The sequence below is a fragment of the Sminthopsis crassicaudata genome, chromosome X, assembly GCF_048593235.1.
Source record: "Sminthopsis crassicaudata isolate SCR6 chromosome X, ASM4859323v1, whole genome shotgun sequence".
NCBI lineage: Eukaryota > Metazoa > Chordata > Mammalia > Dasyuromorphia > Dasyuridae > Sminthopsis > Sminthopsis crassicaudata.
In genome coordinates, this window is record NC_133623.1 from 13,624,037 (window position 1) to 13,638,111 (window position 14,075).

The 14,075-nt window shown below is 36.1% G+C and overlaps 1 protein-coding gene across 5 annotated transcripts in view; it reads right to left on the reverse strand.

Annotated features, from left to right (window-relative positions):
* Nucleotides 1–14,075, reverse strand: part of DIAPH2 (diaphanous related formin 2) — an 865,016-nt gene that overhangs the window by 484,486 nt on the left and 366,455 nt on the right. For all 5 annotated transcript variants that reach the window (XM_074277738.1, XM_074277737.1, XM_074277736.1 and 2 more), the window contains one exon: nucleotides 2,628–2,729. In XM_074277738.1, coding sequence (XP_074133839.1) covers nucleotides 2,628–2,729 — 102 coding nt within the window. The remainder of the gene's footprint in view (nucleotides 1–2,627; nucleotides 2,730–14,075) is intronic.

Consider the following 14,075-nt stretch of genomic DNA (forward strand, 5'->3'; position numbering starts at 1 on the left):
CACCTCTTCATTTAGCAATGCTTCCCAAATCCCTTCTTAGGAATGTTCATTTCCAAATTTAAGTAGGTCACTTCTTTGGAAAACAGTTTCCTTTTACATTCCATCCCCTCCAAGCCTTTCCAGCTGGGTTGGATTTGACAGAGCTTACATTCACTTGGCATAGTCTCAAGGTCATAATGAGACATCCAAAGAAGACATCAATTGGAATTATTTATAACATTTATCACAATCAATCTACAAAGCTGAAATTTGGGGACACAATTATTATCTTAGTAATTTTCTTCCTAAGTACTATATTTCACTAACTTCTCTAAGTATTTCAGATGGTAGTGTATTAAATAAGTCATTGTCTAAAAACACTGTTTTATAATGTTTTTGATCTGTCCACAAGTGGGTGTGAAAGGATGATGGAATGAAAACGGAAAAAAAAATGGCCAACTTACTCTTTAAATACTTAAAGGAAAGATTTACGGTTATGAACATAAATAAGAAAATTGTTCAATTTTACATTTTGTTTTTCATTCTAAAGGTCTATTGTTATTTTATGTCTCTAACTTCATTTCTTCAACATGAAACCAAAAAGATTCTTTCTGAATGACTTCTTTAAAAAAATAATAATTTTCCCAAGAAAAACTAAACTCATGATAAACGTCTTCCACAGCCCTTAATGGTATCCTGATGGAAAACACATAACCATCACACACAGAAGAATATTCCAGAGGTAATATAATCTAAAAAATGCCACTTAAAGTGTATCTAATACCTAATTAATTTGGTTCACTTTTTCCTTAATTCTAAAACCAAAATTAAACTGAAATTTAACTAAAAATTCTTTCCCTGGGCACTTGGATTGTTTATGGCATTCAAAGGTACATACAGTAGATATATAATAATAATGATAAAAATAATAACGATAAGAGATAACACTTATATAGCTGTTTAAAATATGTAGTGCTTTATAAATATTATGCCCATTGATTCTTATAAACCTCAGAAGTATGTGTCAGTATAATCTTCATTTTATAGATAGTGAAACTGAGACAAACAAATTAAGTAGCTTACCCAGGGTCACCAAGCTAATAGGTGTATTAGATGACCTTTGAATTCAAGTTTTTCTGACTCCAGCTTCACTGCTCTATTATGCCACTTAGCATTATGTAATCTATTACACCTATTTAAGTGAGCAAAACTATTAAAACGCAAGTGTGTGTAAAAAGCCCTTTTTTACATCTCCAAAAACAAGAGTTTGGTCATAATCTGCTTTGCAAGAATTCTCTCAAATTTTAATCTAAAGCTAGATTTTGGAAATATAAAATTCTATCTCAAAGGACCCCCCCTTTGAAGAAAAGGATCAATAAACAATAATTTGAGTGGAAGAATAGCATAAAAGATGCCAATTGCTTAGCTCTATGATGAGCTACCGAAGCCTTGACATGGAGCTTGAGGACTCTTAATGAAAGTCATTCAGCTTCTTGGTTGCTTCCAGATTAGGATAAGTAATTATTTAACAGTACATGTATTGTACAATGATCAATTGTGAATGATCTGGCTATTCTCAGCAATACAATGATCTAAGACAATTCCAAAGGACTTAGGATAAAAATGTTCTCCATCAAAGCATAAAGGAAGGAAAAAGACCCACATGTACAAAAATGGTTGTAGTAACTCCTTTTGTAGTGGCAAGGAACTGGAAAGTGAATAGATGCCCATCAATTGGGGAATGGTCAAATAAGTTACAGTATACAAATGTAATGGAATCTTACTGTTCTAAAAGAAATGATAAGCAGGCTGATTTCAGAAAAGCTTGAAAGACTTACATGAACTGATGCTGAGAAAAGTGAACAGAACCAGGACAACATTATATACAGTAACAGTAAGATTATGTGATGATCAACTATGACAGACTTAGCTCTTCTCAGCAATGTAGTGATGTAAGACAATTCCATTAGACTTGGGATTGAAAATGCCATGCGCATCCAGAGAAAGAACTATGTAGACTGTGCATCAAACCATAGTATTTTCACCTTGCTTGTTTGTTTATATGCTTTTTCTTATGTTTTTTTTTTTTGGTCTGATTTTTCTTGCACAATATGACAAATATGGAAATATGTTTAAGAAAATTGTACATACATAACTTGTATCATAATGCAGGGCATCTTGGCAAGAGGAGAAGTAAAGGAGGGAGAGAGACAAACTTTGGAACACAAACTTACAAAAATGAATGTTTACAACTATATGTGTATTTTGAAAAATAAAATGCTACTGAGAAAAAAATGTATTATAACAATCAGTCCAATTGAAAAGGGACACATTAATACTAACTGGGAAGCTTGGCAACACAATGGATAGAACACTGAGCTTGGAATCAGGAACACTCTTCTTTCTGAGTCCAAATCTGTGCTCAGACACCAACTAGACAAGTCATTTCACTCTTTTCCTCAGTTTCCTCAATTGGAAAATGAGCTAGAAAAGGAAATGGCAAAAAACGCCACTATCTTTGACAACAAAATACCAACTGAACAGCCTTAAGAGTAATTACAAAATTAAATCAACAACTAAAATGCCTTTCTTGTAAATGTAGCACACAGTAACTCTAAAATGAAGGTATGAGTCCCTCCATTACATACCACAACTCCAAATTGTTCAGGCTCACAGAGGTCATCATATTCATTCTTCAGTTGGGCTAAGGCACTAAGTTCCTTCTGCTCCGGAAGATTCTTTACCAGGTTCTGAAAGAAAGTAAAAAGTGTACACAAATATATATATATATGTAAGACAGGTCTTATTGTCTCTATGTATTTCAGGAGAGGAGTTTTAAGATAAAGTTTTCACTGTGGCTTTTTGCTAACATAAATAAAGTAGGGGTATGTATGTGTACATGTGTGTGCACTCTTTCCCAATGGAAGGGACAGTAAACCAAAAGGGCCCCACACTGAAGTCATGAGCATTTCTATAACATATCAGGCTGTTCCATCCATCAGCCCATCTAAGCTTTGTAACAAGGTCCTGAGGCAGGCAACTATGGAAATTACTACTCCTGTTTTTCTGATAAGGAAATGGAGGCCTTGCCCATAGCAAGGTCACTCATGAGAAGGAGGCACAAAGGCTGCTCTTCTTGGCTTCAGATCCACAACATATGTTCAAGATGGCCACGACAAGGGTTAGCTGTTTAAGCTAAACTCTTGACTGCTGTACACAACCACCTTTAACATGTGAATATTCAGATACAGCACAGAGACACATGAATCATGCATCAATCTCTCTCTTTCTCTATGATTTTTAGTCAAAAGAAAAGTTTTAACAAGTTGACAGTGTGACTTCAATAGCCAATAGCATGACATGGGGTTCTCTGTAAAAAACTTCATTTGCTTATGAAATGGTTTATTCCCTAAGTGCTATATTTTAAGTTATTGGAGTTTCAGAGATGACCAATGACTGATGTTGCTGGACTCTAATTCAACAGTAAATATATCATGCTTTTGACATGCCCATATTATATTAATTTATATTATAAAGATGGGAATAGTATTCTAAACTTAAGAATTGGAGTCAAATTTTCCATCTTCATTTTTAATAGGAAAACATTTGTAAACTAAAGCAAACTTATATAAGCATGTGTCTTGGTATGTGTATGGATGTGTCTATAAAGCAAGAAAGAAAACTGACTCGCAGCCTCATGTAAATTCATACTTCAAAAAACTACCTATATTTCAAAAATGTCATAAAACAAAGAAAAAACTCTGGCCAGCATAAACCTAATAAACTGTACTTGGCCTAAATGAAAATTCCCCATTATCAAAAATGGCACTATTTATGCATATAATGCATCCCTATGTTTAATGGGGAATTAAGCAAAAATGATAACATCTGCTGCATACTCATGTTTGATGCCTGAGAGAATAAAAATTGATTAATTCATTTGAACAGCTCCAGTTAATCCTAGATTTTGGGACAGACCTAATTGTTGTCATGTTGGCCTTCAACCAACATGTGAGGAAATTTTATAGAATTTCAATCGGTTAGGAACATGACATTACAAAATAAGACCAGACATTGCCATAAAGCTTTAGAACAGGGACGAGAACCTGACCCCTAACAAATAACATTCAAGGCAAGAACAGTCCTGATTTTTCTACATCACATGTTGTGGGTTTCTTTTTCTCTTCACTCTTTCCCTTTCCCCTACATTCTGCTTTCCCTTGGGGCTAAATATATTGCTGGCCTCAGACTTAGGAAATGTATGGACATATTTATAAATGTAAAAATATCTGGGGAAAACAAATTTACATTATTCAAAAATACAACCTTTTTGATATAAGGAAAAGGGCATATTGAGAGTTTTATGTTCAGAAAAAGAGGAATGAAGATTAAAGATTGATTTCTGTTTGTCCAGAGAATGGGAAAAGGATATATAAAAAGGCTCATCTTATGTTTTCAAAATCAAAATATTTGTCGATGCATGAAAATTATTCATTTTTTGTTTGCTTGCTGTTAATGGGATTTTGTGAAGTATTCCATTAAGGGAAAACAAGACTGATTTTGATAACTTGAGTGATTTTCACTTACAGTGCAAACTAAATTAGAAAGATTAGGGATAATGCCATTAAAATTAGGAAAAAAACAATTATGCATACATCAAACTCTGTATCTCAATGATAAGTTTTAACTACCAAAACAAAGATTATGGAATGGATAAAGCCCCAAGAGGAAATAAGCTTGGCATCTAGACTGTTTTTCTATTACTGTTTGTTACTCCATGCAACAGGTACCCTGCTAGTTCTTTTGAAAAGCTCCATCCTACATACCACAGCAAGCCCTGACACATTCTGCCTTTGTTCTTAGCAACTCCACAAAGTTAAAGCCATTCATAGAACTGGGATCCTGATTTGAGGCACCTCTTTCCCTTACAGGACAAATACTGTACAACTAGCAATGCCCAGTAAGGTCAGTGTATAAACAAGTCTCAGGATGAAATGACTTCTCTTGAATTTGTGGCAGATTAAAGTTTCTAGTAAGGCTGGAAGTGTCAATTGATGGTCAATGATTCAGGTGCCTTTGAAATCTTTCACTGCTGGTATTCAATTGGCCACTACATTATAATAACATTAATAATAGTAATAATAATAATAATAATAATAATAATAATAATAATAATAATAATAATAATAACAGTAGCTAGAAAAAATATATATGTTACAGCACCTACTGTGTGTTAGGTACTGTAAAAACAAAGGTTAAGTGACTGACCCAGGCTGCACAGCTAATCCATGTCTAGTGCTGGATTCAGGCTGCAGGCTCAATGGAAAGCTCAGTGTTCACTGTGGAAGTCAGCCCCCTAGCTGAGGCCACTGTGGCTGGCTGACCTCCCCTCTAAGCCATAGAAAGGATCATCATTCCCTGAGGTGAATTCGCTCTACTAGGACCTGTTTTTCCTGTGAGATATTATTACTTAATGTCCAGCAAATGGAAAAATAGTTTAGGTTTAAAAGATTTAAAAGATTCCAAGTTTCAGCCTGAAAAAAATATCAGTACGGGGAAGTTAAGAAGAAAAACCTCACAAAGAAAGCCTCCTCTTAATTCTCCCAACAAGGAAATTGTTGCCATTTGAATAGATTTTTCTCTTCATCTTTTAGAGATCAAAACCTCCATTTTCTAATGACTGTCAATGTGAGGAAAAAGAATTCCTCAACAAAACAGGGACCTTGAACTTACTTTCTCCATTTTTGCAATTACTCCACAAATACTTCCAAACTTTATTTTCTTTAAATGTTAATTGCCCACTTAAAGGTTAGTTTAGTGCAGGTATTGAACCCTGATGCCCTTTCCTTCTTGCCAAAACATAACCTTTCTTTCCTGTCTCATATCATCTCATTAAGTCACTCCAGTATTAGAAGAACATATTAAGTGTTCTTTATGATTAAGTCTACTCAGCCCAATTCAACAAAATATTTAGTGAATGGCTCGAGTAAGATACTTTTTCAGGTACTACAAGGGATCAAAAGGAAGACAACACATTAATTACATATGTACCAGTGTTCAAGAACTGAGGATACAGAGAAAGGCAAAAAGAATCCCTGCCATCAAGGAGCCCCCAGTCTAAGAGGGTAGACCATATGTAAACAACTAAGTGAAAACAAGATGGACACTGACTAAACCGGGAGGTAGTCTCAGAGACAGTCCTAAGATTAAGGAGGACTAAGGACAGCTTCTTGCCAAAGGGGAGTCTTTAGGTAAGACTTGAAGTAAGCCAGGGAAGTCAGGAGGCAAGGACAAGGAAAGAGACATGAAGAACAGGCAGCAAAAGTGCTCAATTTGGGTAAGTAGAATGGCATGTCAAGTGTGGACTAGCCAGGAGAATGGCCATGTGGATGGTGTTACTGGATCCCAAAGCACTCAGAGATAGTAAGGTATAAGCAGACTAGAAAGGTAGGAAGGGGCTGGGTTATAGAAGGCTTTGAAAGCCAAATAGAGGATGTTATATTTGGTCCCTGAGCCAACGAAACTTATCAGAAAAGGATATGGTCAGACCTGCAATTCAGCGAGATTAACTTGATAGCTAGTGTAGGGTAGACTGGAAAGGTGAGAGATTTGAGGGGGAAAACAACCAGTATCTACTGTAATAATCCAGGCATCAAGGGAGGAGCGCCTGAAGTAGGGTGGTAAGAGTATCAGAGAAGAGAAGGGGAAGTATATGAGAAAAGCTGGAAATGACAGAACTTGACCACAGATTAGATATGGGAGGTGAGAGAGAGTGAAGGATTGAGGATAATACCTAGGTCATGAGCCTGGTTGATGAAAAGGTGGTGCCCCCCCCCCAGCAATACAGAAGTTTTGAAGTGGGGAGACTTTAGGGGTAAGGCAAAAGACAATCAGTTCGATTTTGGACATGTTGAGTTTTAACATCTTTATGGGGCATTCAGTCCAAGATGCGTAAGAGACACTTGGAAATATGAGACTGGGGCATCAGCAGAGATAAACCAGGATATGTGACAATCATCTGCATAGAACTGATCAATGAAACCATAGAAGCTGGTCAGATTGCTAAATGAAATAGTATAAATGAGAAAACCTACTTAAAAGGAGGAAAAGTCTGCAGGAGCACAAAGGAAGGAGATAGTTCTAGCTCAGAGGGATGAGAAAAAATATCATGGAAGAAATAACATTTACTCTATACTTTGAAGAACAAATACAATTTTGATAACCAAAAGAACATTTCCTAAAGGCAAAGCAACATGAAGTCAAAGACAGTAGCAAGAAAGTACCTACTATATTTGAGGGTACACCAAGCTCCCCCCAATCTCTTTCTATAGGCTTTGTGAGGACAGTCAGTTATCTTTATAATTAAACAAGTTCTAAAGTAGAATAATACCTCTAATGCATAAGACAGATGTGTGTTCCACAAAGCCACCATTTGTTTGCTGTAAGAGCACGACATCACTGTCTTTAGCTTTAAGAATGAGGGGAGGATTAAGGAGCAGGCCTGAAAGACTTGATCTAGAATGCTATTTTTAACATACAAATTCTGTGACCCTATGCAGAGTCTTATGCAAGGCATTCAACCTCCCAGTGCCTATGGCCAAACGTCACAGAAAAGGTGGCACACTGGCCATCAATAGACTAGGTGTACTGCCTAAGAAACGTTCTAACTTTGGACAGATTCATGCTCAAAACAGTGACCCCTGGGTTATGAGCTGGGATATGAACCCTTATGGTTCTGGAAACTCCTAAAGCCTAGTATTCCACTGTCCATTGGTGGAGGAAATTCATATGGTACTGAAGAGAGCAGTTATGTTTATTGACAGTCATCAGTAATTCCTGCTGCTGGGGCAGGCTAAGGCAGTGATTGCTTGAACTAAGGACTTTAGTGGCACCGTAGAGCTAAAGACAAGTTACCAATTAAGACCAGAACCAATATGGTGGGCCTGCAGAACATTCCCCATAAGGAAGGGAGAAGTAGTTCAAAAATGTCAGAAATGTCAAAAGTGGTTCAGAAGATCAGAAATGAGAAAAGCTCAAAATTCCTGTTCTTATTAGTAAAAGATGGGGATCACGAATGGGTACTTGTAATTCTGGCTTGAGAAAGATACAGACACTCAGTCTCCAAAAATAATAAAAACAATTATTAGGGACAATCTTCTGTTTTAGCAACATATCTTGCATAATGCTGGCCCAACTAAAAAGCCCTCCCAATACAATGTGAAGGAATATTACCAAAGCCTAGCATGATGTTGCAAACTTGACTATCTCACATTAGTGAGAGTTTAGCCCTAGGGATTAATACCCAACCTGCCACCTTGTACCTATCTTCCCCCTTTGTTTGTATACCCTGGGGCTAATCTGGCTTTCTAGGCTTCTATTCTTGTGCTCTCTCCATGTGTCTCCACTGAATCACCTGCCCTTCTAACCAGGTACCCCTCATCATGCAACTCTTCAGCTTGATGCCTCTGGAACCAATTGCTCTGTCCAACAGTGTCATTTGTAAGAATAGTGTATAACAAGATACAGTGTGCATCAGGTTGTTCTACTCCCAGGGGGAAGTTTCTGTACCTTCCTTCCCTTAAATCTCTCTTTCCCTGACCAATGGACCAATTCCAAAGTCACTAGCTACCTGTAGGGAATTTTCCACTTTGATATCCCAGCACTCTTTAAAAATAAAAAAACAAAAAAAACAAAACAAAAAAAATAAGGCATATATTTTCTTCAGATAGTTTTTTTCTCAATTTCCCTTTTTTGGAAGGGGGATCAGTATCACACTCATTTTCCCAATTAGAAACTGACAGACTGGAAACAGGCCTAGATGCAGAATTAAGAAAGACTGCAGCCAAATCCTGGGTCCAAGTTACTAGCTGTAGGACCTTAGGCAAATTATGCAGACTCAATGAGCTTCATGTTGTTAATGTTACTTCCTTCATAGGAGTAATAGCACGAAAAAACTTAGCAAACTTTAAAGTTCTATAGAAAAGTTACTATTTAGTATTTTCTAGATTTCTAATCTCAAAGTTATTTTTTATTTCTCTACCTCTTCCATCCCTGGCATCCAATCAGTCACTAAGCCGTGCCCATTCTCCAGTCTCTTAAGTTCAAACCTTGTCATCCATTTTCTAGTCCAGACAACAACACATGGGACTTAAGCATTTTCTAATTTAAGTTCAATTAAATTCCTCAAAGCTTTCTAATTCTGCATTCTATATTAATACAGGTTTACAACTCCTGTAATTAAAAAGAAAAGTAACTGAATACATTATGCATATAAAACAACTCCCACAAATGTCATGATCTTATTTACAGAAGGAATCTATCATTTCTAAATTAATTTCTATGATTTATAATTAAGTCAAAAGATATTTATCAAAAAATACGCTTTTGATGCCAACCATCTTTTATTCTGTTTCTGTCCCAATTTGTGCTTAAAGAGAATCACAAATCATCAAGGCTTTACATAATGGTATTGAAATTCAAAATCCTCCTAAACAACATTCACACTCTTTTGATGACCAGAAAGCATGTGGTCCATTCATGTTAGTATCTGCAATTGGAGAGTCCTTACAAAGAACAGTACAAATGGCACTACTGGTACACTGCCTTTTTTGTGAAAATAGATTCTGTTTCAATGGCTCATTAATTAAAATTTTTATTTCCATACAAAGTAGAAAGACAAATGCCACTAAGAGAAGTGGACAGTCATTTGATGTTTCACAATTTCTTGTATTTCTTTAAGAAGGAAATGAGGTGGGGTATAGGGAGCCCAAGTTGACAGTGACATAATTCTGCCTGTGACACAAGGTCAAAAAACAGAAACAAGGTGTGCTGTCACAATAGAACTACTCCAGTAAGGGCACAGAAAGATAACTGGGAAAACATCCTCCTTCACTAGAGAGGAACTCCTTTTCAGAGCCATGGATAGCTAGATTGAAATTCAAATCACTTCAAATGGAAAATGTGCAAAAATAAAGAAAGTATCCTCCTGAAACACTGGACAGAAAATATGGCCATGTTCTGAGATGCTCACAAGCGCCCCTACTTACATTGCCTAAGTTGGCTATCATCACGCCAACACTAGAAACTGTCTCTGTTCCATAATTGCACAACATAATGCAAGGAAAATCAGAAACTCAGAAATGGAAGTGATCTCAATTGTTGAAGGCCATCTAGTTCAACTCCCTCATTTTACAGATGAGAAAAGTGAGACTCAGAAAAATTAAGTCAAAGAATCAATATGCAATTATTTGGCACTATTATATATGCTAAGCCCAGTGCTAAACCTTGGGGACAGAAAGAAAAGTGCTGACTTAACAATATTCTTCTTCCAATGATCTAGGGTCAAGTCAGATTAGCCTTCTTGCTGCTCCTCCTATGATCCATCTTCCATCTCTTTGTCTTCCTGTTGGCTATCCTTCACACCTGGAAAATACTTAAGCTTCACTTCCACTTTTTAGAATCTCTGCTTTATCTCTAGGATTGGCTCAAACAGGACCTGCTAAATGAAGACTACAATGGTTTTCCATCTAGGATTTAGTGCCTTCTGTGCATATACCTTGCATTTATTTGGTATATTTCCTATAAATTCTTACAAACTTACACAATATTTTGCCCCCCTTAAAATGTAAGCTCTTTGAGGTCAGAAAATGTAAAGGGCTGAAACTCTGAATAAGTGCATTAGAATCAGACAACCAAGCACTTAAGGCTAATAACTAGTGGACAATAGCTCTATTAGCATGGTTGGAATTTCTCTTCTCACAGTTAATGCTAGCTCAATGCTTGGGATTAAGAGAATTGTAGGGAAGAATTAGGGGGTGGAGTGAGAGAGGTGAGAAATCTTCACTTTGCCTCAGGAGGAGGAGGAGAAAAGTGTGGAGATTCATGGACACTCTGAACTCTAGAGTCAAGGAAGGATCCTTGGCAAAGCTCCAGGCAGTCTTGTAGATTCTCCTTTACTTCTGCCCCTAAAGTTACCAAGGACTTTTGTTCATCCTGATTGTGGCTGATTCTGAGGCCTCCAGGAAGCTAGCCTGGGACTTCACAAGAAACTGTTTCAATTTTGGTTTTGTCTTTCTAAAACAGAGAAAATTATCTAGCTTATGGTAGTTACTTTGTAAATGCTTGCTGACTATATATGAGACAATGTAGTAATGGTAAGCAGAGGGTTGACCTAATTCAAGATGTCCAAAGCTTTTCTCCTGCCTCAACACATAATAGCCAGGTGACCACAGGCAAATCCTGTGTACAGGTAAGTTCCTGGTATCCCTGGCAACTCCCCAACATTCTTTGTATTATCATTATGAAAATGGAGAAAGTTTCCCCAGCAAGGTTTCCCATCAAGGAAGATCATATAATTCCCAAATTAACACCATTCTTTTGGCCACCATAAAGTCATATTTGAAAGTCCACCACTACAGGCTAAAAAAAAAATCTTCTTTGAGCCTATACAGAGACAATATGTGTCCAGTTAACATTTTGGGAGCTTTCCTCTGATACGTCTCAAAATTATCCATAGTTCTTAAGAAAATGATCAAGTTTGAAGGAAAGAGATAGTTTTGAAGTGAAATGGTCAGCTTTAGTATTCATAGGTGCACAATTTAAATGAGTAAAATGAATGAATTCAAGAAAAGTTAACTAGCTGAACAAAGAGAAAAAATGAAATATCAAATCTTAAAAGCTCATTTTATTTGAAATAATTCCCCAGAGACAATATTCTAACAGATAACAGTATATCTATCCTGGGGTATCAGGTTTCAAAGAGACATAATATCAGTAATAGCCCTTGCTTTATTTCTTAAAAATTGATTTGTTTTCCAAACTAGAAATACATGCAAATATTTATTCTAATATACATTCATCCAGAAGAGCCCACCAATATTAAATCTGAAACAATGAAATGGCAAAAAGCAGAATAGATTTTCAATAATGTTTGATGAACACTATAAAAATATAAATTGCTTATTACCCAACATGCACAAGATGGTGAGTCAAGAGAGAGTCAGTAAATACAATTGTTATTTCATACATGTCTCACCATCTTCAATCTAGCATGTTAATCATTCAAAAACTATAATTTTTTTTTCCAAACAACAGCAGCAGCACCTAACATTTATTTAGTGCTTACGATGTATAAGACATTTTGCTAAGCACTTTATAATTAAACATACAGTATTTCTGAAAGGTGAGGACAAACAGAAATGAAAAAAAAAAAATTGGGCAGGAAAAAGATAAAAAAGAAAAGGAAGAAAGGAAGGAACAAACAAATTAAACAAAACTAACTATAATGTCAAGGCTGTATATAGACGGATCAGTAATGAGCTTGATGATAAGGAGGGAGGGAAAAGCAATTATTAGAATTCAGGAATTTGTTCACTAAGGGATTCACCATAATATCTTGCTGTCAGTCAGTTGGGCAATCAGACATCAGCAAGCACTCAGTAAGCACTTACTATGTGATAAGCACTGGGGAAACAAGGAAATGCCAAAACATTTCCTGCTCTCAAGGATCATCCTCTCTAATAAAGGAGGTAACAAGTAAATAATTGGGAGCAAAGGAGGCTTCAGAATAGGAGGAAGGTAATTTCACGAGGGCAGCCACTGGGCACCAGGGAAGTTGGTGGAAGGCTCAGGAAAAAAAATTGGAAGAATAACTAAGGCTTAGAAACACAAAGGTGACCATGAGGAACACAACGTTCCTGGCATGTGAGAAACCCAATATAAAGATAGGTGACAGGAAAGAAAATATTGTATTTAAAAACCCTAGAGATGGAAGTGTGTGTGTGTGTGTGTGTGTGAATAAAGTATAAGAAGTAGGAAGAGGGAAGGCTACAAAGGCCTTTAAATGCCAAACAAACTTCTCAATATTTCTTCCAGGGGATAATAATCTGCTCCAGGAGCTCACTGAACATGACAGGAACATACTCAGATACCTGGCTTCCAAAAAAGCCTATCAGCTGAGTGGAGGATGGATTAGAGGGAGGAGAAAGTTAACACACAAAGATCAACTAGATGCCTACTGCAACAGTACAAGCAAGAGCTGCTATGGGTGAAAAACAGGCTCATCACAATCTCTGCCAGTGGAAGACAATGACAGATGTTGAGAAGGTACTAATAGGAAGATGTGGTGACAAATTACATATGTGGGATGAGTGGGAGAAAGTTTAATGTCTACACTATGAACCTAGTTAATTACTGAGATGAATATTTGGTACCTACTGCCCTTCCTTCTACTTTTTTTCATGATTTCATGAATTTGTGAACTTTTGGTCCTTTCAGATAAATTTTATTATTTTTTAATCATTACATAATAATCATTTGATACTTTAAGTGCTATGGAACTTAATATATAAATCATTTTGTGATTATTTCCATCACATTGGCTCAAACTACCAATGAACAAGTAAATATGTCTAATTAGAAAGAGGGCAGAACCAAGATGGTAGATAAAAGGCAGGGACTTGACTGAGATGTAATAAAACTCCTCCAAAGACTTTTAAATAATGCCCTAAAACAAATGCTGAAGTGGCAAAATCCATAAAAGAACGGGACAAAAACATTTTTCTATCCCAACACAACTTAGAACTTTGGCAGCCAAGGTCCTTCTCACCAGGTGAGATAGAGCCCAATCAATATTAATAAATATCAACAAAATATTAAATTTTAAAAAAGAAAAACTAAACAAAATATGACTTCAATTATTTAGATTTGTATATATATATATATATATATATACACACATATATATATATATATATATATATATATAAAAGTGTTTTCTGATCAACTACAATCAAAGTTCTTGGCTATCTTTGTACATAGACAATCAAATATTTAATGCATTTTGTGGTAATTTTAAAAAGAAATTTTTCTTCTCTCTCTCTCTCGAGTTTCATTAATAATACAGAAAAATGTTTACATTTTATGAGAATTGTGAGGTACTTTGATGGTTTAGTAGAGCTCCAAGAAGATCCAAATTCAAATCTGACCTCATATCTATTAGCTCTATGACAGAGGGAAAGTCCCTTAACTTCTACTTGTCTCACTCTTCTCAACTATAAAGGAGATAATAATGCCACCTTTCTCAGGGTTGCTGTGAG